This window comes from Giraffa tippelskirchi, chromosome 6 (assembly GCF_054371585.1).
Source record: "Giraffa tippelskirchi isolate mGirTip1 chromosome 6, T2T-mGirTip1v1.2.pri, whole genome shotgun sequence".
Lineage (NCBI taxonomy): Eukaryota > Metazoa > Chordata > Mammalia > Artiodactyla > Giraffidae > Giraffa > Giraffa tippelskirchi.
This window is the reverse complement of record NC_137280.1, coordinates 130,595,985-130,623,168: the sequence shown is the minus strand read 5'-3', so window position 1 is coordinate 130,623,168 and position 27,184 is coordinate 130,595,985. Positions and strand designations below refer to the sequence as shown.

The 27,184-nt window shown below is 41.5% G+C and overlaps 1 protein-coding gene and 1 long non-coding RNA gene across 42 annotated transcripts in view; one reads left to right on the top strand and one right to left on the bottom strand.

The window, feature by feature from the left end:
• LOC145511548 (uncharacterized) overlaps window positions 1-24,044 on the bottom strand; it is a 34,781-nt gene extending 10,737 nt beyond the window's left edge. Inside the window, exons 1-7 of the long non-coding RNA XR_014057937.1 lie at window positions 23,990-24,044; window positions 10,401-10,472; window positions 6,262-6,333; window positions 4,097-4,149; window positions 2,040-2,201; window positions 768-815; window positions 180-213 (exon numbers count right to left, since the gene is read on the bottom strand). This is a non-coding gene — a long non-coding RNA (uncharacterized LOC145511548). The remainder of the gene's footprint in view (window positions 1-179; window positions 214-767; window positions 816-2,039; window positions 2,202-4,096; window positions 4,150-6,261; window positions 6,334-10,400; window positions 10,473-23,989) is intronic.
• Window positions 1-27,184, top strand: part of PPP2R2B (protein phosphatase 2 regulatory subunit Bbeta) — a 764,919-nt gene that overhangs the window by 736,234 nt on the left and 1,501 nt on the right. For all 41 annotated transcript variants that reach the window (XM_081505075.1, XM_081505076.1, XM_081505041.1 and 38 more), the window contains one exon: window positions 25,333-25,424. In XM_081505075.1, the coding sequence (XP_081361201.1) occupies window positions 25,333-25,424 (92 nt within the window). The remainder of the gene's footprint in view (window positions 1-25,332; window positions 25,425-27,184) is intronic.

The window sequence follows — 27,184 nt, the reverse complement described above, 5'->3', positions numbered from 1 at the left end:
TTGGTTAAGCAGGTCTCTATGATACAGGCTTCTCAGGTGTTTCTTGTGTCTGTGTCTTACCTTTTTCTCTCCTCGGATGGTGAACAGTCAATGTTCTCTACCTAACATTTCTTTTTTTAATAACAGAATATATATGGAGCATACCTTCATAGTCTATAATCTTCTGTAGATGTCCTCACCTGGAGGTAGTCAGGAGCTCCCAGAGTGTAGAGGCTGAAAGGAGAAAATAAGGGTTCAGACTAGGTTTTTCCCTTTGAATCTTTCCTGACTTTTAAGGTCTGGAGAACCTCTGTTTTGGGAGACTCTCTTGGTTTGTTCTTCTATTTCAGGGATTGACAAACTGTTCCTGTAAAAGGTTGTCTTTTAAGTCATAGAGTTCTTGGTGAGGTGATTCCTGCAATAAGGGGCCCACAATTTCAAAGTGCACATGCTTTGTTTGATACTTATCACTCACCTGTAGGGTTTCTGTAAGACAATGCCAAAGGGGAACGGTCAGGGGACAGGCTGAGCAGGACCTTAAATGGCACACCACTGCCCAATTTATAACCCCTAATGCTCTGCCCCCTTTAAGCCTAATTATTCAAGGCACTATTGGTACTTCCCCTACCAAAAACAAATTTGGGGTGCTTACAGTAAAATAATATTCTATTCCCCTCTTTTAATTTTATAATTCCTTGATCATTGCAGAACTCTGAGAAGCCTGCATTATAGAAACCTGCTTACCCAGGTGTTTCTCCCTGCTCAGAACACTCATGGGTGTGCCTTACCTTAAAAGTGCTCTGTACAGTTGGTAGGAACGTAAATTATTACCGCCACTGTGGAGAACAGTATGGAGGTTCATTAAAAAATTAAAGAGAGAGTTAGTTACCATATGACTGAACAATCCCACTCCTGGGCATACATCTGGAGAAAATCATAACTTAAAAAGATATATATACACACACCATACATATATATGCACAGGAAGATTACTCAGCCATTTGCAGCAACATGGATGTTCCTAATATTATCATACTAGATAAAGTAAGCCAGAGAAAGACAAATATTGTATGTTATCACTTATATGGGGATTTAAAAAAAAATGATAGAAATAATTTATATGCAAAACAGCAATAGTCCCACAGATGTAGAAAACAAATTTATGGTTACCAAATGGGGAAAGGAGAGATAAATTTGGAGTCTGGGATTAACATAAACACACTACTATATATATAAAATTGATAATCAAGAAGGTCCTACTGAATAGCACAGGAAATTATATTCAATATTATATAATAACCTGTATAGGAAAAGAATCTGAAAAACAATGCATAATGTACAACGGAATCACTGTGCTGTACACCTGAAACTAACACAACATTATTAATCAGCTATAATATAAAATCAAAATTAAATTTTAAAAAAATTGTAAGGACTGTCTTGTGGGAAGGAACTCTGTCATTAATTACTAGCACCTCCCCTGAGCAGGGAGATACAGGTGATAGTTCTTGGTCTCTTCATACATCTATCAGTTGATCTCAAGCATATTTCCAGATTAAGAAGCTTCACATTTTCCTATAGAATAGGGGTTGACAAACTGTGACCTGTGGGCCAAATCCAGCTCCCCATCTGTTTTTGGAAAAGCAGTTTTCCTGAAACAGCACACCTGGTCATTTACCTACTGTCTCCGGTTGCCTACAAGCTACAAGGGCAGAGTCAGGTCACTGTGACAGAGACTATATGGCTCACAAAGCCTAAAATACATATTGTCTGACCCTTTACAGTAAGTTTGCCAACCCCTGAAATAGAAGAACAAACCAAGAGAGTCTAATCTCGCCAGGCCTAGAGTGTTCTATCAGCTAAACAGCAGCAGGCTCCACAGTACATGAAGTGAGAAGCTCTGCGTTGGGAGACAGCCTAGTGTTAGGAGGATCATACCCAAGCTCCTGGGAATGGAGCAAAGAAACAATATCTGAAACATGGAGAGAAGCATCTAATGCGACAGGCTGGAAGTTCTCTCTTACTCTGCTCTCTAGATGCTTCTCGTGTCTGTGCCGTACCTTTTTCTCTCCTCTGATGGTGAGTGATGGTGAACAGCCAATGTTCTCTGCCGAAGATTTCTTTCTATGACAGAATATATATATGCAGCATACCTTCATACTTAATGATCTCCTGTAGATGTCCTCACCTGGAATTAGTCAGGAGCTCCCAAAATGTAGATGCTTGAAGGAGAAAATAAAGGCTTAGACTGTGCTGTTCCTTCCTATCTTTTAACACTTGGTCATAGAGTTCTTGGTGATGTGGTTCCTGCAATAATAGGCCCACACTTCCACTCACCTGTAGTGTTTCTGTAAAAAAAAAAAAAAAAAAAGCCAAATGGGAATGGTTAGGGGTCAGGAATGGTTCACAAAGAAGGGCACAGGCTAAGCCAGACCTTAAGAGGCACACAACTGCCCAATTTGTAACCTTACTGCTCTGCATCCTTCAATCCTAATTATCTTCAGGGCAGTATTTGGTTCTCCCCCTACCAAAAACAGATATTTGGGGAGCTTATATTAAAATAAAATAATATTATACTCCCCTCTTATAATTCCTTGATCATTGTAGAACTCTTGAGAAACCTACATCACAGAAGCCTGCTTAACCAAGTAGTTCTCCCTGCTCAGAACACTAGTTATGTATGCTTTTGCTATAGAAGGTGCTCTGAACAGTTGGTGGGAATGGAAACGAGTACAGCCACTATGGTGAGCAGTATGGACGTTCCTTAAAAATATGAAAAGATAGTTACCATATAACCCCGCAGTCCCACTCCTGGGCATACATCTGGAGAAAATCATGATTTGAAAAAACACACACACCCCATGGTTCCTAGCACTGTTTACAATAGACGAGACAGGAAAGCAAACTAAATGTCCATCATCAGCCACTGAGGAAGGACAAAGAACGTGTGGTGTATGTATGTGTGCGTGTGTGTGTGTGTATACACACAACGGAATATTACTCCAGCCACTTGCAGTATGTTTAGACATAGAGAAATGAAAGAAGCCAGAGAAAGACTAATATGATAACACTTTTAACAGGGATTCCAAAAAATTATATAAATGACCTTATATACAGAAGAGGAATAGACCCACAGACATAGAAAACAAATGTATGGTTACCAAATGAGAAAGGGAGGGGATAAATTTGGAGTTTGCGTTTAACATATACACACTGCTATTTACATATATAAAATAACCAAGAAGTTCCTACTGAAGAGCACAGGGGACTAGATTCAAAATTATATAATAACCTATATGGGAAAAGATTCTGAAAAAGATAGATATACGTATGTATGTAGCTGAATCACTCTGCTGTACACCTGAAACACAACATTGTAAATCAACTATAAAATAAACATTTTATAAATTTTATACCCTAAAATAAAAATTGAAATGAAAAAGACTATAAGGACTGCTCCAGAGTGTAGGAATTCTGTCGTTAACTACTAGCACCTTCCCTGAGCAGGGAGACACACAGGTGATACTCCTAGGTCTCTTCATCCATCCCCATCAACTGATCTCAAGCATGTTTCCAGGAATAATAAGCTGTAGCCTCAAGCAGGATGACCTAGTTTCATCTTTTTCTATGAACAGGGGTTGACAAACTGTGACCTGTGGGTCAAATCCAGCCCCCTATATTTTATAAAAGCAGTTTCATTGAATCAGCCACACCTTATCATTTAACTATTGTCTGTAGCTGCCTTCATCCTGCAACGGCAGAGTTGGGTCACTGTGACATTGTGGCTCACAGATCCGAAAATATTTATTGTCTGACCTTTCACAGGAAAACTTTGTCAACCCCTGAAGTAGAACAAACCAGTAGAGTCTAATCTTGCCAGGCCTACAGTGGTCTGTCAGTTATCCAACGGCAGGCTCCACGAGTACATGATGTGAGCACATCTGAGTCGTGAGACTCAGCCTAGTGTCAGGGGGGCCGTACCCGAGCTCATAGGAACAGAGCACAGAAACAATATTTGAAACATGATTTGAAACATGAAGAGAGACGCATCTAACAGGATCAGTCTTAAGTTCTTTCTTACTCTGCTCTCTAGATGTTTCTCGAGTCTGTGTCTTACCTTTTTCTTTGCTTTGATGGCAAAAACCCAATCTTCTTTACTTAAGCTTTTTCCTACAATAGAATATATATATGCATCATACGTTCATAGCTGATGATCTTTTCCTATAGATGTCCTCACTTGAAGGCAGTCAGAAGCTTCCAAAATGTAGGTGGTGGGAGGCGAAAATAAGGGCTCAGACTAGGTTTTCCCTTTGAGTCCTTCCTGACTGTTGTCTTTTAAGACTTAGTTGTAGACTTCTTGGTAATGCTGTTTCTTCAATAAGGGGCCCACATTTTCAAAGTGCACATGCTTTGTTTGATACTTATCACTCACCTGTGATGTTCCTGTAAGACAAAATTCATAGGGGAATGGTCAATAACGGACCATGAAGAAGGGGACAGGCTGAGCCAGACCTTAAATGGCACACCACTGCCCAATTCTTAACCCTTAATGCCCTTGCCCCTTCAATCCTAATTATCTTCAAGGCACTATTTGGTACTCCCCCTACTGAAAACAGAAATTTGGGGTGACTATACTGAATAAAATAACATTCTATTCCCCTCTTATAATTTTATAATTCCTTGATCATTGCAGAATTCTGGGAAGCCTACCTCATAGAAACCTGTTTAACCAGGTGTTTCCAAAACCTGTTCTCTCCTTGCTCAGAACACTCACAAGTATGCCTTCCCTTAAAAGTGCTCCTTTCAGTTGGGGGGAATGTAAACTGGTACAGCCACTGTGAAGAACAGTATGGAGTTTCCTTAAAAAACTAAAAAGGAGTGTTACCATATGACCAAACAATCCCACTGTGGGCATGTATCTGAAGAAAATTGTAATTTTAAAAAATACATGCACCCCACTGAACATAGCACTATTTACAATATACAAGACATGGAAGCAACCTAAATGTCCATCAGTGGTCACTGATGCACGGGTAAAGAACATGTGGTGTATCTGTGTGTGTGTGTGTACACACACAATAGAATATTACTCAGCCATTTGCAGCATGTTTACACATAGAGAGGTAAGTGAAATAAGCCAGAGAAAGAGAAATATTATATCACATATTCAGGGATTCAAAAAATGATATAAATGAACTTATATACAAAACAGAAATAGACCCACAGACAGAAAATAAATGTATGGTGACCAAATGGGAAAGGGAGCGGATAAATTTGGAGTTTGGGTTTAACATATACACACTACTAATATATATATTAGATAACCAGAAAGGTTATACTGAATAGCCCAGGGAACCATATTCAATATTATGACATATAAACTATATGGGAAAATAATCTGAAAAAGACAGATACATGTATATGTGTAACTGAATCATTGTGTTGTACACTTGAAACTAACACAACATTGTAAATCAACTATACTCTCATATAAAATAAAAAATTAAATCTAAGAAAAACATTTAAGGACTGGCCCAGTTGGAAGGAACTCCATCAACTACTATACTAGCACCTTCCCTGAGCAGGGAGACATACAGGTGATACTCCTGTGTGTCTTCATACTCCCCATCAACTATCTCAAGCATGTTTCCAGAAGTAATAAACTGCAGTAAGAAAGCTTTAAGTATAATGACCTAGTTTCACCTTTTTCTATGAACAGGAGTTGATAAACTGACCTGTGGGCCAGTTCCGGCCCCCTTATCTGTTTTTGGAAAAGCAGTTTCACTGAATCAGTCACACCTGATCATTTACTTACTCTCTACGGTTGCCTTCATGCTACAAGGGCAGAGCTGGGTCATTGTGACAGAGACTGTATGGCTCACAAAGCCTAAAATATGTATTGTCTGACCCTTGACAGTAAAAGTTTGCCAGTCCCTGAAATAGAAGAACAAACCAATAGAGTCTAATCTCACCAGGCCTAGAGTGGCCTATCAGCTATACAGCAGCAGGCTCCATGAGTATATGAAGTGAGAACCTCTGTGTTGGGAGACAGCCTAGTGTTAAGAGGACCATACCCAAGCTCATAGGAACAGAGCAAAGAAACAATATTAGGAACAGGAAGAGAAAAGCATCAAATAGGACGAGTCTTAAGTTCTTTCTTACTCTGCTCTCTAGATGCTGCTTCTTATGTCTGTGTCTTACCTTTTTCTCTCCTCTGATGGTGAACAATTGATCTTCTTTCCCTAAGTTTTTTTTCTACAACAGAATATATATGCAGCATACCTTCATAGCCAATGATCTTGTTCTGTAGATGTCCTCACTTGAAGGCAGTCAGGAGCTCCCAGAACGTAGGTGCTGGGAGGAGAAAATAAGTGCTTAGACCAGGTTTTTCCTTTGAATCCTTCCTGACTTTTGTCTTTTAAGATTTACAGAGTTTTTGGTAATGTGGTTCCTGCAATAAGGGGCTCACATTTTCAAAGTACACATGGTTTGATACTTATCACTCACCTGTGGTGTTTCTGTTAACACAAATGCCAAAGGGGAATGGTCAGCAATGGATCATAAAGAAGGGGACAGGCTGAGCCAGATCTTAAAAGAAACCCCACTGCCCAAACTATAACCCTCATTGCTCTGCGCTCTTCAATCCTATTTATCTTCATTGCACTATTTGGTACTCCCACTACCAAAAATATAAATTTGGGGTGAAAATACTGAAATAATATTCTATTCCCCTGTTATAATTTTATAATTCCTTGATCACTGCAGAACTTTAAGAAGCCTGCATCACAGAAACCTGCTTAACAAGTGTCTCTCCCTGCTCAGCACGCTCACATGTACGCCTTACATTAAAAGTGCTCCTTTCATTTGGTAGGAATGTAAACTGGTTCAGCCACTGTGGATGTTCCTTAAAAAACTAAAACGACTGTTACCACATGATCCAGCTATCCCACTCCCAGGCACGTATCCAGAGAAGACCATAATTTGGCAAAACACTCTGCGACATAAATCACAGCAGGATCCTCCATGACCCACCTCCCAGAATATTGGAAATAAAAGCAAAAATAAACAAATGGGACCTAATTAAAATTAAAAGCTTTGGCACAACAAAGGAAACTATAAGCAAGGTGAAAAGACAGCCTTCAGAGTGGGAGAACATAATAGCAAACGAAGCAACAGACAAACAATTAATCTCAAAAATATACAAGCAACTCCTGCAGCTGAATTCTAGAAAAATAAACGACCCAATCAAGAAATGGGCCAAAGAACTAAACAGACATTTCTCCAAAGAAGACATACAGACGGCTAACAAACACATGAAAAGATGTTCAACATCACTCATTATTAGAGAAATGCAAATCAAAACCACAATGAGGTACCATTTCACGCCAGTCAGAATGGCTGCTATCCAAAAGTCTACAAGCAATAAATGCTGGAGAGGGTGTGCAGAAAAGGGAACCCTCTTACACTGTTGGTGGGAATGCAAACTAGTACAGCCACTATGGAGAACAGTGTGGAGATTCCTTAAAAAACTGGGAATAGAACCACCATATGACCCAGCAATCCCACTGCTGGGCATACACACTGAGGAAACCAGAATTGAAAGAGACGCGTGTACCCCAATGTTCATCGCAGCACTGTTTACAATAGCCAGGACATGGAAGCAACCTAGATGTCCATCAGGAGACGAATGGATAAGGAAGCTGTGGTACATATACACAATGGAATATTACTCAGCCATTAAAAAGAATACATTTGAATCAGTTCTATTGAGATGGATGAAACTGGAGCCCGTTATACAGAGTGAAGTAAGGCAGAAAGAAAAACACCAATACAGTATACTAATGCATATATATGGAATTTGAAAGATGGTAACGATAACCCTATATGCAAAACAGAATAAGAGACACAGACACATAGAACAGTCTTATGGACTCTGAGGGAGAAGGTGAGGATGGGACGTTCTGGGAGAATAGCATTGAAACATGTATATTATCATATGGGAAACAGAACACCATTCCAGGTTCGATGCATGAGACAAATGCTCAGGGCTGGTGCACTGGGATGACCCAGAGGGATGGGATGGGGAAGGAGGTGGGAGGGGAGTTCAGGATGGGGAACACATGTAAACCCAGGGCTGATTCATGTCAATGTATGGCAAAAACCACTACAATATTGTAAAGTAATTAGCCCCCAACTAAAATAAATACATTTATAAAAAATAAAAAAAAAACTAAAACGACTGTTACCACATGATCCAGCTATCCCACTCCCAGGCATGTATCCAGAGAAAACCATAATTTGAAAAGATACATGCACGGCAGTGTTCATAGCAGCACTATTTACAGCAGCCAAGACATCGAAGCAACCTAGATGTCCATCATCTGTCACTGATGAATGGATAAGGAAGATATGGTATATGTGTGTGTACATACACACACAATGGAATTAATACTCAGCTGTAAAAAAGAATGAAATAATGCCATTTGCAGCAACATGGATGCATGCAGAGATTATCATACTCAATAAGCCAGAGTTAGACAAATATCCCATGATATTTATATGGAGGTTCTAAAAGAAAATTATACAAATGAACTTTTACATACAAAACAAATAATCCCACAGACATACAGGTTATGGGAGAGAGGGCGGGAAGGATAAATTAAGAGTTTGGGATTGATATATACATACTACTTTATATAAAAGAGATAACCAACATGAATCTACTGTATAGCACAGGGAACTATACTCAATATTATGTAATAATCTCTAAGGGAAAAGAATCTGATAAAAAGTAGATATGTATGTATACAAAATGGGAAAGGGGGAATGTTAAATAAATACATAAACTGGAGTTTGGAATTAACATATACACACTGCTATATATAAAACAGATAGTGAAGAAGGTCCTACTGAATAGCGCAGGGGATTATATTCAGTATTATGTAAAAACCTGTATGGGGAGAGTCTGAAAGAGAATAGATATATGTGTAACTGAATCACGTTGCTGTATACCTGAAACTAACACAACATTGTTAATCAACTATGCTGCTGCTGCTGCTAAGTCGCTTCAGTCGTGTCCGACTCAGTGCGACCCCATAGACGGCAGCCCACCGGGCTCTCCCATCCCTGGGATTCTCCAGGCAAGAACACTGGAGTGGGTTGCCATTTCCTTCTCCAATACATGAAAGTGGAAAGTGAAAGTGAAATTGCTCAGTCGTGTCCGACTCCTAGCGACCCCGTGGACTGTAGCCCACCAGGCTCCTCCGTCCATGGGATTTTCCAGGCAAGAGTACTGGAGTGGGGTGCCATTGCCTTCTCCATACTCTAATATAAATAAAAATAAAATGCAAACAAATTTTAAGGACTGGTCCAGTGGGTAGGAATTCTGTCATCAACTATTTGTGCCTCCTCTGAGCAGGGAGACATACAGGTGATACTCCTAGGTCTCTTAATATATCCATCAGCTGATTTCAAGCATGTTTCCAAGAAGAAGAAGCTGCAAGAAGCTGCAGACTTAAGTATAATGAGCTGTTTTCACATTCTCCTATAGAACAGGAGTTGACAAACTGTGACCAAATCCAGGCCACAAACTGTGTGGGCCAAATCCAGCCCCGCATCTGTTTTTAGAAAAGCCGTTTCATTGAATCAGTCACATCTGGTCATTTACCTATTGTCTACAGGTGCCTGCATGCTACAAGGGCAGACTTGGGTCATTGTGACAGAGACCTATGGTTCACAAAGCCTAAAATATTTATTGTCTGACCCTTCACAGGCAGTTTGTCAACCCCTGAAATAGAAGAACAAAACAATAGAGTTTAATCTCGCCAGGCCTAGAGTGGTCTATCAGCTATACAACAGCAGGCTCCACAAGTACATGATGTAAGAATCTCTGTGTTGGGAGACAGCCTAGTGTTAAGAGGACCATACCCAAGCTCATAGGAACAGAGCAAAGACACAATATTTGGAACAGGAAGAGAGGAGCATCTAATAGGATGAGTCTTAAGTTCCCTCTTACTCTGCTCTCTAGATGCTTCCTGTGTCTGTGTCTTACCTTTTTCTCTCCTCTGATGGTGAACAGTCGATGTTCCCTGCCTAAGATTTCTCTTTATGATAGAATGTATATATATATATATATGTATGTGTGTGTGTGTGTGTGTGTGTGTGTATGGCTTCCCTTGTGGCTCAGTTGGTAAAGAATCTGCCCTGCAATGCAGGAGACCTGGGTTTGATACCTGGGTTGGGAAGATCCCCTGAAGAAGGGAAAGGCTACCCACTCCAGTATCCTAGCCTGGAGAATTCCATAGATTATACAGTCCATGGGGTTGCAAAGAGTCAGACCCGGCTGACTTTTACTTTCGTGTATATATATATATATATGTATATTTATATATGTATGTATGCATGTATTATATGCAGCATACCTTCATAGTTACTGATCTTCTCACATAGATGTCCTCACCTGGAGTTGCCAGAAGCTCCCCGGAACATAGATGCTGAGAGGAGAAAATAAGGGCTCAGACTAGGTTCTCTCCTTGAATCCTTCCTGACTTTTGTCTTTTAAGACTTAGTTATAGAGTTCTTGGTAATGTGGTTCCTCCACTAAAGGGCCCACACTTACAAAGCACACACATTTTGATATTTATCACTCACCTGTGGTGTTTCTGTAAGACAAAATTCCAGATGAATGGATAAAGAAAAATTGGTGTGTATGTATACATGTGGTGGTGGTTTAGTCACTTAAGTCGTGCCCGGCTCTTACACCACCATAGACTGTAGCCCACCAGGCTCCTCTGTCCATGGGATTTCCCCGGCAAGAGTACTAGAGTGAGCTGCCATTTCCTTCTCCAGAGTATCTTCCCTATTCAGGGATCGAACCCACAGACCTGCATCCCCTGCATTGGCAGGCAGATTCATATACAAATTCAGACAAACAAAGAATGAAATAATGCCATTTGCAATGACATGAATGGACCTAGAGATTATCATACTAAGCGAAATAAGTCAGAGAAAGATAAATATATGATATCACTTATATGTGGACTCTACAAAAAAATAATACAAATGAACTTCTATATGAATCGGAAATAGACACACAGACATAGAAAACAAATTTATAGTTACCAAAGGGGAAAAGGCAGGGGGGATAAATTAGAAGTTTGGGATTTACATATTCACACTACTTCATATAGAAGATAAAAGATACAAACAACAAAGTCCTACTGTATAGCACAGGGAACTATACTCAATATTATGTAATGACCTATAAGGGAAAACAATCTCAATAAAAATATATATGTATTTATAACTGAATCACTCTGCTGTAGACTTGAAATTAAAACAACACTGTAAATCAACTAAAACTTCAATTAAAAGATGGTACTCAGGCGGGGCTAAGATGGCGGAGGAATAGGACGGGGAGACCACTCTCTCCTCCACAAATTTATCGAAAGAACATCTGAACGCTGAGCAAACTTCACAAAACTACTTCTGAAGGCTGGCAGAGGACGTCGGGCTTCCACAAAGACAGCGCATTATCTTCAAAAGAGGTAGGAGAAATTATAAAAGATAAAAAGAGAGACAAAAGAGTTAGGGACGGAGACCCGTCCCGGGGAGGGAGTCGTAAAAGAGGAGGAATTTCCAAGCACCAGGAAACCCTCTCACCGGCGGGTGTGGGGGAAGATTTCTTATGTCGGAGGGCAACGTAACTGGGAGGAAAAAATAAATAAAACCCACAGATTACGTGCCTAAAGCAACTCCCAGCAAAGAACCCCAGACGCTCGCATCATCCGCCACCAGCAAGTGGGGGCTGAACGGAGAGGAGCGGGCGGCATTGCCTAGGGTAAGGACCGAGCCCGAGTGCCCCGAGGGCAATCTGAGGGAGCTAACGTGAGATAGTAACCTAAACTGTGGGACAGCCAGAGAGAGAGAACTATCCCGCGAAAAGCCCAACTCTAAGGCACTGCCGGCCCGCTCACAGAACAAAGGACTGAGCGATACCAGAGGAGAGCTAGCCGGCTGCGGACCGCCCCATCCCCCGCCGGACACAGCGGGCAGGCGGGGCCCGCCAGAGCGGGAAAGGGGCAAACTTGGCCCCAGAGAGGGCACCCCCTACCAAACTGCAAACAGGCTCCTAGTTTCTAAGCAAAGACTGCCTGAGATCCCGGAGGGTCGACAGCCGCCGGGAGGGTCGCAGCCAGAGACCAGCTCCCCAGAACCGACACAAAGCACACCGGAGCCGGGCGCGCCCGTAAACCGAGGCGGGGACCAGGGAGGTGATAAGCCGCACCGCCCCAACAGGGGAGAGTGCACTCGCCAAACTCCTGGCCGCCTGGGCAGCTCTGACCGGGAACGGCACAAGCCGCGGGTGAAACCGAGTCTGCGCCTTTGTGGAGTAACCGGGAGCCTGAACCTGAGTGGATTAGACCTGGGAAGTGCACGCATCTCAGGGCCCGCTCCCCGGCCGAGTAACCTGAAGCCTGAGCAGGGTAGACGGGGAAAGCACACACGCCGTGAGCGGGGGCGAACCCAGTGCGGCCGAGACACTGCGAGCTCACCACACACACGCCAGGTTTGCAGTGTTCCTTCCTCCCCACAGCACGATTGAACAAGCGAACCTAAAGAGACCACCTCCACCCCTTTGTTGCAGGGCGGAAATGAGATACTGAAGAGACCTCCAAACAGAAGCCAAATAAACAGAGGGAAGCGCTTTGGAAGTGACAGGCCAACAGATTAAAATCCCTGTAGTTAATACCGACTGCATTGAAAAGGACCTATAGATCTTGAAAAGTATAATCAGGAACAAGGATCTATCTGAAACTGAGCAGACCCCACACTGCTCACAACAGCTCCAGAGGAAGTCCGGGATATATATATTTTTTACTATTATTATTATTTTTTTTAATTAAAAAAAATTTTTTTTCTCTTCTTTCCTTTTTCTTCAAGTCCTCTATTACACCTTTAACTTTCATTTTCATAACCCACTATTAACTTGCAAAAAAAAAAACCCTATTTTTGAAGCAAACTGCATACATATATTTTACACCTTTTGTGTTTTCTTTTTTTACTGTTTTTTTCCTGTTTTACTTTTTTTACTGTTTCTTTTTTTTTTTTACTGTTTTACTGTTTTACTGTTTTTTTTCTTTTTACACTGTTTCCTTTTTCTTTTTTTTTTATATTGTAAGTTTTATAAGAGTCTAACCTCTACTCTAGATTTTTAATCTTTGTTTTACATATTTGATATCAATTTTATACATTTAAGAACCCAATCTTTAGGACCCATTTTTACTCAGGAGTGTGATCACTGGCCTGATTACTCTCTCCCCCTATTGATGCTCTTTCTTCTCCCCCAGGGAACCTCTATCTCCCACCCTCCTCCTTCTCTTCTCAACCCAATTCTGTGAATCTCTGAGGGTGTTCTGGGTACCGGAGAACACTTCAGGAACAGGATACTGCCCAGATCTCTTTCTCCCCTCTTGATTCCTCCCTTTCTACTCATGCTCACCTCTATTACCTTCCTCCCCCCTCTCTATGTATCTCTGTGAACCACTCTGAGGGTTCCAGACTGTGGAAAGCACAGAGGGAAGTGCTTACTGGCTAGATTGCTCTCTCCACATTTGAATTCCCCTCTTCCCCTCCTGGTCACCTCAACCCCCCCCCCCCCTCATCTCTCCATGTAACTCAGTGAACCTTTCTGGGTATCCCTCACTGTGGAGAATCTTTTCACCATTAACCTAAAAGTTTTATTATTGATGCTGTATGGAAGGAGAAGTCTTGAGGCTACTGCAAGAATAAGACTGAAAGCCAGGCGAAACATTAATTAATAAGAGACCATCCAATAGCCTCCACATATACACTGAAACCAAGCTCCACCCAAGAGCCAACAAGTTCCAGAGCAAGACATACCACGCAAATTCTCCAGCAACACAGGAACATAGCCCTGAGCATCAATATACAGGCTGCCCAGAGGCACACCAAATCCATAGACATCTCAAAAATTAATACTGGTCACTCCATTGCACTCTAGAGAGCAGAAATCCAGCTCCACCCACCAGAACACCGACACAAGCTCCCCCAACCAGGAAGCCTTGACAAGCCACCTGTCCAACCCCAACCACAGTGAGGAACCTCCACAATGAAGAGGAACTTCATACTACCAGAATACAGAAGGGCCACGCCTAACACAGCAATCTAAACAAGATGAAAAGGCAGAGAAATACTCAGCAAGTAAAGGAAAATGAGAAATACCCACAAAACCAAACAAAAGAGGAGGAGATAGGGAATCTATCTGAAAAAGAATTTAGAATAATGATAATAAAAATGGTCCAAAATCTTGAAACAAAATGGAGTTACAGATAAATAGCCTGGAGACAAGGATTGAGAAGATGCAAGAAATGTTTATCAAGGACTTAGAAGAAATAAAAAGGAGTCAATATAGAATGAATAATGAAATAAAGGAGATAAAAGACACTCTGGAGGGAACCAACAGTAGAATAACGGAGGCAGAAGATAGGATAAGTGAGGTAGAAGATAGAATGATGGAAATAAACGAAGCAGAGAGGAAAAAAGAAAAAAGAATCAAAAGAAATGAGGAAAACCTCCGGGACCTCTGGGACAATATGAAACGCCCCAACATTCGAATCATAGGAGTCCCAGACGAAGAAGATAAAAGGAAAGGCCATGAAAAAATACTCGAGGAGGTAATAGTTGAAAATTTCCCTAAAATGAGGAAAGAAATAGTCACAGAAGTCCAAGAAACCCAGAGAGTTCCAAACAGGATAAACCCAAGGCGAAACACCCCAAGACACATATTAATCAAATTAACAAAGATCAATCACAAAGAACAAATATTAAAAGCAGCAAGGGAAAAACAACAAATAACACACAAGGGGATCCCCATAAGGATAACAGCTGATCTTTCAATAGAAACCCTTCAGGCTAGAAGGGAATGGCAGGACATACTTAAAGTAATGAAAGAGAATAATCTACAACCCAGATTACTGTACCCAGCAAGGATCTCATTCAGATATGAAGGAGAATTCAAAAGCTTTACAGACAAGCAAGAGCTGAGGGAATTCAGCACCACCAAACCAGCTCTCCAACAAATGCTAAAGGATCTTCTCTAAACAGGAAACACAGAAAGGATGTTTCAACACGAACTCAAAACAACAAAGTAAATGGCAACGGGATCATACTTTTCAATAATTACCTTAAATGTAAATGGGTTGAACGCCCCAACCAAAAGACAAAGGCTTGCTGAGTGGATACAAAAACAAGACCCCTATATATGCTGTCTACAAGAGACCCACCTCAAAACTAGGGACACACACAGGATGAAAGTGAAGGGATGGAAAAACATATTTCATGCAAACGGAGACCAAAAGAAAGCAGGAGTCGCAATACTCATTTCAGATAAAATAGACTTTAAAATAAAGGATGTGAAAAGGGACAAAGAAGGACACTACATAAAGATCAAAGGATCAATCCAAGAAGAAGACGTAACAATCATAACTATATATGCACCCAACATAGGAGCACCACAATATATATAAGGCAAATACTAACAAGTATGAAAGGAGAAATTAACAATAACACAATAATAGTGGGAGACTTTAATACTCCACTCACGCATATGGATAGATCAACTAAACAGAAAATTAACAAGGAAACACAAACGTTAAATGATACAATAGACAAATTAGATTTAATTGATATTTACAGGACTTTCCACCCCAAAACAATCAATTTTACCTTTTTCTCAAGTGCACATGGAACTTTCTCCAGGATAGATCATATCCTGGGCCACAAATCTAGCCTTGGTAAATTCAAAAAAATTGAAATCATCCCAGCCATCTTCTCTGACCACAATGCAGTAAGATTAGACCTCAATTACAGGAAAAAAACTATTAAAAATTCCAACATATGGAGGCTAAACAACACGCTTCTGAATAACCAACGAATCACAGAAGAAATCAAAAAAGAAATCAAATTATGCATAGAAACGAATGAAAATGAAAACACAACAACCCAAAACCTATGGGACACTGTAAAAGCAATACTAAGGAGAAGGTTCATAGCAATACAGGCGTACCTCAAGAAACAAGAAAAAAATCAAATAAATCAACTAATTCTACACTTAAAGCAACTAGAGAAGGAAGAAATGAAGAACCCCAGGGTCAGTAGAAGGAAAGAAATCTTAAAAATTAGGGCAGAAATAAATGCAAAAGAAACAAAGGAGACCATAGCAAAAATCAACAAAACTAAAAGCTGGTTTTTCGAGAAGATAAACAAAATTGACAAGCCATTAGCCAGACTCATCAAGAAACAACGGGAGAAGAATCAGATCAACAAAATTAGAAATGAAAATGGAGAGATCACAACAGACTCCACAGAAATACAAAGGATCATAAGAGACTACTACCAACAGCTATATGCCAATAAAATGGACAACTTGGAAGAAATGGACAAATTTTTAGAAAAGTATAACTTTCCAAAACTGAACCAGGAAGAAATAGAAGATCTTAACAGACCCATCACAAGCACGGAAATTGAAACTGTAATCAGAAATCTTCCAGCAAACAAAAGCCCAGGACCAGACGGCTTCACAGCGGAATTCTACCAAAAATTTAGAGAAGAGCTAACACCTATCCTACTCAAACTCTTCCAGAAAATTGCAGAAGATGGTAAACTTCCAAACTCATTCTATCAGGCCACCATCACCCTAATTCCAAAACCAGACAAAGATGTCACAAAAAAGGAAAACTACAGGCCAATATCACTGATGAACATAGATGCAAAAATCCTTAATAAAATTCTAGCAAACAGAATCCAACATCATATTAAAAAGATCATACATCATGACCAAGTGGGCTTTATCCCAGGAATGCAAGGTTTTTTTAACATCCGCAAATCAATCAATGTAATACACCACATTAACAAATTGAAAGAAAAAAACCATATGGTTATCTCAATAGATGCAGAAAAAGCCTTTGACAAAATTCAGCATCCATTTATGATAAAAACCCTCCAGAAAGCAGGAATAGAAGGAACATATCTCAACATAATAAAAGCTATATATGACAAACCCACAGCAAACATTATCCTCAATGGTGAAAAATTGAAAGCATTTCCCCTAAAGTCAGGAACAAGGCAAGGATGCCCACTTTCACCACTACTATTCAACATAGTTTTGGAAGTTTTGGCCACAGCAATCAGAGCTGAAAAAGAAATAAAAGGAATACAGATAGGAAAAGAAGAAGTAAAACTCTCACTGTTTGCAGATGACATGATCCTCTACATAGAAAACCCTAAAGACTCTACTAGAAAATTACTAGAGTTAATCAATGAATATAGTAAAGTTGCAGGATATAAAATTAACACACAGAAATCCCTTGCATTCCTATGCTCCAATAATGAGAAAACAGAAAGAGAAATTAAGGAAACAATACCATTCACCATTGCAACAAAAAGAATAAAATACTTAGGAATATATCTACCTAAAGAAACAAAAGACTTATATATAGAAAACTATGAAACACTGATGAAAGAAATCAAAGAGGACACAAACAGATGGAGAAATATACCGTGTTCATGGATTGGAAGAATTAATATAGTGAAAATGAGTATACTACCCAAAGCAATCTATAGATTCAATGCAATCCCTATCAAGCTGCCAATGGTATTTTTCACAGAACTAGAACAAATCATCTCACAATTTGTATGGAAATATAAGAAACCTCGTATAGCCAAAGCAATCTTGAGGAAGAAGAATGGAACTGGAGGAATCAACCTGCCTGACTTCAGGCTCTACTACAAAGCCACAGTCATCAAGACAGTATGGTACTGGCACAAAGATAGAAATATAGATCAATGGAACAAAATAGAAAGCCCAGAGATAAACCCACGCACATATGGACACCTTATCTTCGACAAAGGAGGCAAGAATATACAATGGAGAAAAGACAATCTCTTTAACAAGTGGTGCTGGGAAAACTGGTCAACCACTTGTAAAAGAATGAAACTAGAACACTTCCTAACACCATACACAAAAATAAACTCAAAATGGATTAAAGATCTAAACGTAAGACCAGAAACTATAAAACTCCTAGAGGAAAACATAGGCAAAACACTCTCCGACATAAATCACAGCAGGATCCTCCATGACCCATCTCCCAGAATATTGGAAATAAAAGCAAAAATAAACAAATGGGACCTAATTAAAATTAAAAGCTTTTGCACAACAAAGGAAACTATAAGCAAGGTGAAAAGACAGCCTTCAGAATGGGAGAAAATAATAGCAAACGAAGCAACAGACAAACAATTAATCTCAAAAATATACAAGCAACTCCTGCAGCTGAATTCCAGAAAAATAAACGACCCAATCAAAAAATGGGCCAAAGAACTAAACAGACATTTCTCCAAAGAATACATACAGATGGCTAACAAACACATGAAAAGATGCTCAGCATCACTCATTATTAGAGAAATGCAAATCAAAACCACAATGAGGTATCATTTCACACCAGTCAGAATGGCTGCTATCCAAAAGTCTACAAGCAATAAATGCTGGAGAGGGTGTGCAGAAAAGGGAACCCTCTTACACTGTTGGTGGGAATGCAAACTAGTACAGCCACTATGGAGAACAGTGTGGAGATTCCTTAAAAAACTGGGAATAGAACCACCATATGACCCAGCAATCCCACTGCTGGGCATATACACCGAGGAAACCAGAATTGAAAGAGACGCGTGTACCCCAATGTTCATCGCAGCACTGTTTACAATAGCCAGGACATGGAAGCAACCTAGATGTCCATCAGCAGAGGAATGGATAAGGAAGCTGTGGTACATATACACAATGGAATATTACTCAGCCATTAAAAAAATACATTTGAATCGGTTCTACTGAGATGGATGAAACTGGAGCCCATTATACAGAGTGAAGTAAGCCAGAAAGAAAAACAACAATACAGTATACTAATGCATATATATGGAATTTGAAAGATGGTAACGATAACCCTATATGCGAGACAGAATAAGAGACACAGATGCATAGAACAATTTTATTGACTCTGAGGGAGAAGGTGAGGGTGGGACGTTCTGGGAGAATAGCATTGAAACATGTATATTATCTTATGTGAAACAGAACACCATTCCTTGTTCGATGCATGAGACAAGGGCTCAGGGCCGGGGCAATGGGATGACCCAGAGGGATGGGATGGGGAGGGAGGTGGGTGGGGGGTCCAGGAAGGGGAACACATGTAAACCCATGGCTGATTCATGTCAATGTACGGCAGAAACTATTACAATATTGTAAAGTAGTTAGCCCCCAACTAAAATTAAAAAAAAATAAAAAATAAAATAAAAAATAAAATAAATAAAAATAAAAATAAATAAATAAATAAATAAAATAAATGCACAATGAAGAAAAAAAAAGATGGTACTCAAAAAATAAATAAAAGTTTGAGGAAATATTGAAAAAAAAAAGTGCCCCATAACAGGTAAAATTAAGGAGTAAGGAGAGATAAGATTTAAAAGAGGATCTATTTTGCTCATCTTTTTCCTCCAAAAGGTAGGAGATCTGGAGTATGAGGCTAACAAGTGTGGCTTCCTTTGCCTACTGGATTAATTCCAGCTTGCCATTGTTCCCCTTCAGAAGCCCACTCCTCTTCCTTGTCTCCCTCTGTTTCATAGATCTTGGAAGCAAGTCAATGATAAAGTCAAGAAAAGGCAAGAATTAGGCTTGCTTTCTAGAAAAGAGATCAATTCTTGAGATCAATATCTTCCAACCATCAGAAGAAAAATACGACCCCCAGTGGATGTCCTTACCTCCACCATCCCTTTCTTTCAAGGAAATAGTCTGTGCTGATTGGGGAGAAAGGGAATTATAGACAAGACTTATAGTCAAGGGTTAGGCAAACTATGACCCAGAAGCCAATCCTGTTGCCACCTATATTTGTAAATAAAGTTTCATTGGAACACAACTCTTAACTCATTCATTTATGTATTATGGCTACTTTTGCATTACAAAGATACAGTTGGATAGTTGTAACTGAGGCTACATGACCCACAAAGTATAAATATTTAGAGTTTGGCCCTTTTTAGAAAAAGTTTGTGAAGATCTAGAATCAGCCCTCTCTTTGTCCTGGGACTCTTCTGCTTTACTTAAAGATTCTTCACAATAACTAGAGAACTTCAACAAGCAGAAATGGTCCTACAAACAAAATGACCTTCCCTATCAGATCTGAGCCACTCCTAATATGCACAAGAGGTGGTAGGAGAGGAAAGGAGGACAGTGAGTGGAGAGGAAGGGAAGACAGTGAGTTAATTTATAGCAGAATTCTGAAGCTTAGGACACAAGCCTCGCCCTTATTCTCTCCATCTAACAAAGCCTTAAGCCCAGCTGCCAATGGATTCACTTGTCACCATACCCCTGAAGCAGATACCCTGAAAAGCCCCAGAGCTATTTGGGAACATGAGTGCAAAGGTGAAGGAAGTTAATTGGCAGAGTTAGAAATCCTTACCCTGTCCAAATAACTCAGAGAGCTTTTCAAATACCCCAAACATCTAATGGAACATGGAATGAATCTGACCTCATTCCTCCGCCCAGGGCTAAGCACACAGCTGAGCCTCTGAGCTCAGCATCTGACAGAACCCTGGGGCAAGGGAGGAGAGGGGCCCAGGATGCAGAAAAAGAGATCATGAACCATCACTCTTCATCTAAAGCAAGGCAAACAGTGCTTTCCATAACATCTCTCTGCCTTAACCCAATTCTGTCTGCCTCTTGGCCTCACTTCAGTTCATCATCACAGCTGTCTCGGACTGAGACTCTATGTAAGGTGAAGCCAATGAGGCAGAGCAAGTGGGAGGCAGATTGCTAGAGCTGGCAGGAGCAGGTGCTCCAGAACCCGGATCCCGGGTTCACTTCCCATTCTGTCATTTCCTTTGCTGTGTGATCTTGGACACATGATGTCATACCCTGTAGTTCATGCTCCATTAAAGTGAAGAGAATGGCAGTACCTACAACCTAAGATGATATTAGAGATGAGATGAGATCTTATGGATAAAGAGCCTGGCTAATAATAACAAGCTGGCACATTATGTATGCCTAATGTCATTACCACTCCCCACAACGGATCTCAGGAAAGAACTGCAAATGGCACCCAGATTACTATGCTCCAAGTCTCAATCATCTGCCTGCTTGCCATCTTCACCTGAGTTGCTGAATGCAGCTGGAGAGAAACACCCAACCATGCTGATTAGACTCATTTAAAATTCACATATGGGTGGCTAACAAACACATGAAAAGATGCTCAACATCACTCATTATCAGAGAAATGCAAATCAAAACCACCACGAGGTACCATCTCACTCAACATCACTCATTATCAGAGAAATGCAAATCAAAACCACAACGAGGTACCATCTCATGCCGGTCAGAATGGCTGCTATCAAAAAGTCTACAAACAATTAATGCTGGAGAGGGTGCAGAGAAAAAACAACCCTCGTACAGTGTTGGTGGGAATGCAAACTAGTACAGCCACTGTGGAGGACAGTGTAGAGATTCCTTAAAAAACTGGAAATAGAACTGCCATACTACCCAGCAATCCTACTGCTGGGCATACACACCGAGGAAACCAGAATTGAAAGAGACGCGTGTACCCCAATGTTCATCGCAGCACTGTTTACAATAGCCAGGACATGGAAGCAACCTAGATGTCCATCGGGAGACGAATGGATAAGAAAGCTGTGGTACATATACACAATGGAATATTACTCAGCTATTAAAAAGAATGCATTTGAATCAGTTCTAATGAGGTGGATGAAACCGGAGCCTATTATACAGAGTGAAGTAAGTCAGAAAGAAAAACACGAATACAGTATACTAATGCATATCGAAAAAGCAAGAGAGTTCCAGAAAAACATCTATTTCTGCTTTATTGACTATGCCAAAGCCTTTGACTGTGTGGATCACAATAAACTGTGGAAAATTCTGAAAGAGATGGGAATACCGGACTATCTGACCTGTCTCTTGAGAAACCTGTATGCAGGTCAGGAAGCAACAGTTAGAACTGGACATGGAACAACAGACTGGTTCCAAATAGGAAAAGGAGTACGTCAAGGCTGTATATTGTCACCTTGCTTATTTAACTTACATGCAGAGTACATCATGAGAAATGCTGGGCTGGAAGAAACACAAACTGGAATCAAGATTGCCAGGAGAAATATCAATAACCTCAGATATGCGGATGACACCACCCTTATGGCAGAAAGTGAAGAAGAACTAAAGAGCCTCTTGATGAAGGTGAAAGAGGAGAGTGAAAAAGTTGGCTTAAAGCTCAACGTTCAGAAAACTAAGATCATGGCATCTGGTCCCATCACTTCATGGGAAATAGATGGGGAAACAGTGGAAACAGTGTCAGACTTTATTTTTGGGGGCTCCAAAATCACTGCAGATGGTGATTGCAGCCATGAAATTAAACGATGCTTACTCCTTGGAAGGAAGGTTATGGCCAACCTAGATAGCATATTTAAAAGCAGAGACATTACTTTGCCGACAAAGGTCCGTCTAGTCAAGGCTATGGTTTTTCCAGTGGTCATGTATGGATGTGAGAGTTGGACAGTGAAGAAAGCTGAGCACCGAAGAATTGATGCTTTTGAACTGTGGTGTTGGAGAAGACTCTTGCGAGTCCCTTGGACTGCAAGGAGATCCAATCAATCCATCCTAAAAGAGATCAATCCTGGGTGTTCATTGGAGGGTCTGATGTTGATGCTGAAACTCCAATACTCTGGGCACCTCATGTGAAAGGTTGACTCATTGGAAAAGACCCTAATGCTGGGAAGGATTGGGGGTGGGAGGAGAAGGGGACGACAGAGGATGAGATGGTTGGATGGCATCACCGACTCGATGGACATGAGTTTGGGTAGACTCCGGGAGTTGGTGATGGACAGAGAGGCCTGGCGTGCTGCAATTCATGGGGTCGCAAAGAGTCGGACACGACTGAGCGACTGAACTGAGCTGAATGCATATATATGGAATTTGAAAGATGGTAACAATGACCCTATATGCGAGACAGTAAAAGAGACACAGATGTTAAGAACAGACTTTTGCACTCTGTGGGAGAAGGCAAGGGTGGGATGATTTGAGAGAATAGCATTGAAACATGCATATTATCATATGTGAAATAGATCACCAGTCGAGGTTCAATGCATGAGACAGGGTGCTCAGGGCTGGTGCACTGGGATGACCCTAAGGGATGAGATGGGGAGGGAGGTAAGAGGGGGGTTCAGGATGGGGAACACATGTACACCCATGGTGATTCATGTGAATGTATGGCAAAAACCACCACAATATTTTGTAAAGTAATTAGCCTCCAATTAAAATAAAAATAAATAAATAAATGAAATTCACATCTGGGGACTTCCCTACGTAGTAGCGGGGAAGTAGCAGTAGTCCAGCAGCTACAATTTTGCACTCCCAATGCAGGGGGCTGGGGTTCAGTCCCTGGTCAGGGAACTAGATCATGCCACAACTAAGAGTTTGCATACCCCAACTAAAGATCCCGAGTGCCACAACAAAGGTCGGCATAGATAAATAGATAAAATGTTTTAAAAAATAAATTCACATTCAACATCTTCAAGCAGCCTTCAGTGCCTTCCAGGAACTGAGCACTGTTGCCAACCACCTCCCCGCCCCTGGCCTTTTTCACTCTCAGCTGATAACTTGCTTCTCATTTCACTGAAAAACAGAACCAGGAGAGGATTGCCACACGATCCAGGGCTGCACTGTGCACACAAGCGTCTACTGGGTGTTCTCCCCTTGCACAGACATCTCCAAATTATCCAGCCCCAAAGTGAACATGGCCACTCCATCCTTCTGCTTGCTCAAAAGCATGATCCAAGAGCCATCTCTGACTCCGGTTTTCCTCTCCACACTTGACAGTGGCTCCATCTGCAAGTCCTATCAACTGTCCTTCCAAACTCATCAAGACTCTGACCACCTCCCACCACTGCTCACCTTGGTTCAAGCCATCATCTGTCAAGCAGGTTACACCTGGCCTCCCTGCCTTTGGCCCTGCAGGCTTACACTCTGTCACAATACAGCAGGCGCAGCACCCTTCCTGTGACATCTGTTCACATCACTCAGAGTAAGGGACCTATGGGAACTGGTTGGCACACGCTGAGGCCCCTCACTCTGCTCCCTGCCACCCTATAACCCCACTGCCTCCAGGACTCCTTTCTCTGGGCCATTACATGCGCTGTTCTCAATGCTTAGTAGCTCAGTGGTAAAGAAACGGCCTGCAATGCGGGAGACCCGGATTCGATCTTTGGGTCAGGAAGATCTTCTGGAGAAGGACATGGCAACCCACTCCAGTATTCTTGCCTGGAGAATTCCAGGGACAGGGGAGCCTGGTGGGCTACAGTCCATGGGATCACAAACAGCTGGACACCACTGGGTGACTTAACACTTTCATTTACACTTGGAAAGCCTTTCCCCAGATACCACTGAGATGCACTCATTTCCTCCAGGCTCCTGCTCCACTGTCGCCTTCTCAGGTGAACTTGACTACTCGCCCTGTATAAATAATCCCCCAGAGCTCCCACTACCCTTTTTCCACTTTTTTTTTTGTTCTCATTTTATCAGCATCTAAAATATCTTATACTTGTTGTTGCACAGCAGAAACACACACTGTAAAGCAATTATACTCCAGTTTTAACAAATAAAATTTTAAAATCCAAAAAAGAACAATATCTTATGTATTTACTTGGCTACAGTCTCTCCCCTAACACTGGGAGGAAAGCACCCCAAGGGTATTCTGTTCATGGCTCTATCCCAAGCACAGAGCCGGCATTCAACAAATATTTATTGAATAAAAGGCTGAATGAATGGTGTCGTCTAAACGGGCTAAGAGACTTCCCTGGTGGTCCAGTGGTGAAGACTCGGCACTTCCCCTGCAGGGAGCATGGGTTCAATCCCTAGTTGGGGAACTAAGATGTCGCATGCCACGCTGCACAGCAAAAAATAAATTACGTTTTTTAAAAAATACTGACCAAAAGTAAATAATAAATAGGCTTAGAAAATGGGAATCCCCTACGTACCGGGCCCTGTTCTATGCCACCATCTATGTAAGCGAGTTTGTTTAATCCACATGTGCCATGTAAACAGCTCACCAAACCACCTTAAAGTCCCAAGGTTGAGAAGGGCCATGCCTGGGCTAAGACCCAGAACTATCTGATTCAAGCCACATTTACACTGGAAGAATGAACAGCTCCCATCCAAAGAGGAGCTTCTCACAGAGGAATCATTTTTTTAAATATTAATAATTAACACCTCTTAACGTGTTTTCCCTGCCCCTCCAGGTTCACGACTACCTCCGCAGCAAGCTGTGCTCCCTCTATGAAAATGACTGCATTTTTGATAAATTTGAGTGTGTGTGGAATGGGTCAGACAGGTAAGAAAGGTCTGGTGGCTGGGAACCTTCCACGGGGGCGCTCTCCTTGCACCGGCCCTGGGCCGAGTATCCTAAGGGGGTGCAACCAGAGAGCCCTCAGAATCTGCGCGGAGGCTGGCAGGGCTGCACCATGTGGCCCACTGGGTGAGCTCGAGGTCAGGTCTGGAAAGGAGCGAGGGATGGGTGAGACCCTGGACTCCTCTTTCAGAACTGGCTCAGGTGACCCTTTAACCTCACAAAAATCCTACCTTATACAGGCAAGACCTTCCCAGAGCTGGGTTCATGTACCTAAAATGAAGCTCCCCTGGCAAATTTCGAGGATGAACCATTCCAATGACTGTAAAGTGTGGAAATTACCCCTCGAGGCTGCCAGTAGAGACTGGCCTAAGGCCTGGTGGTCATGAACTGAATTCTCATCAGCCTCATTTATCCTGTGCCCTCAAAGGGATTTATGACTATTTGAGGCCTTTGATTTCAACAGTACTTCCTGTTACCTCCCCACAGTTTCTTTTTGGCTTGACCAATAGATGCTGCTGTGATTTCCAGGAGAAGCCAGCACAGGCTACCAGGGGCTGTTCCTTAGTGGAGGCAGCACCAGAAGTCATACTGAAAAGCAGGGAAATTCTATCACTGCGAAGCATTCAGAGAGTCGAGCTTCTAGGGAGCATAGGCTCTACCTCTCTGACCCCTGTTGGGTTTTTGGGGGCCAGTGATCCAAAACCAGCCTTCCACTCAGCAGGCCTAGAAGGAGCCCCCACATGGTAGATGACCCAGATCACACCACCAGTTGGTGGAGGGCAGAGGCCCGAGAGCAAAGCAACTGTTACTTAGTTGAACAAAGGCCCTCAGGGGAAAAGTAGCTATCCCTGCCCTGTTATTTTGTTTATTTTCATTTCCATTGGTAATTTATTCATTTATTCATTGTTCATTATGAATAGATTTTTAAAAATATTTGTGGTTATTATTGTTCAAGTTCCCCTTCTATCTGAACCAAGATTCAAAACCTCTACTTACTAGATACTTTCACACACATCATGATTTCCTAATCCTGACCACAATCCATCAAGATTGCTTTCACTGTCCCCATTTTACAGCTGAGGAAACTGAGGCTCAGCCAGATACTAGTTCAGGAGCTTGGGCAGATCACTGTAAGTAGTAGAGACAAGAGGAAGAATTTAAATCCTAAAATGAACATTCTTTCCACTGCATTACAGTTTCTTTCCATAACCGAGAAAATGTTATTCTTGGTCCAGATAAGGTTGAGATTACTTTTTATTTTTTCCCCCAAAAAAAGACATTCTCTTACTGTTTAAAAACAAGTCGGGTGGTGGTAATGGAAGCAGAGGTCAGTGCGTGGGAAGCAGTAAGGCCAAGTGGCTTAATGCTTGTGCCCCGGAGTCTGACAGATGTGGGCTAGAGGCCCAACTTGGCTACTTACTGGCTGTGTGACACCGTACATGCCCTCACTTTTTGTCCTGTGTAAATCCCTTAACATGGAAGGATGGAAAAGGAAATGAGGGTAAGGGTAAAGCACTCAGCACCCCACGTGATGAGATAATAATTGCCCACCCTATGATAGATACACACATTTCATGGCATCAGTTTCCCAGGCCAGGGTAACAAAATCTGGCCCTTGATTAATTTCCGGGACAACTAACAAATACCCAAAAACTCAGCCCCCTGGCTGTTTTCCTCCACCTTCCTCTAACCCAAGACAACGAGACGCGGTGTTCTCCCATCCTGACCAGCCAGTCGGAGCC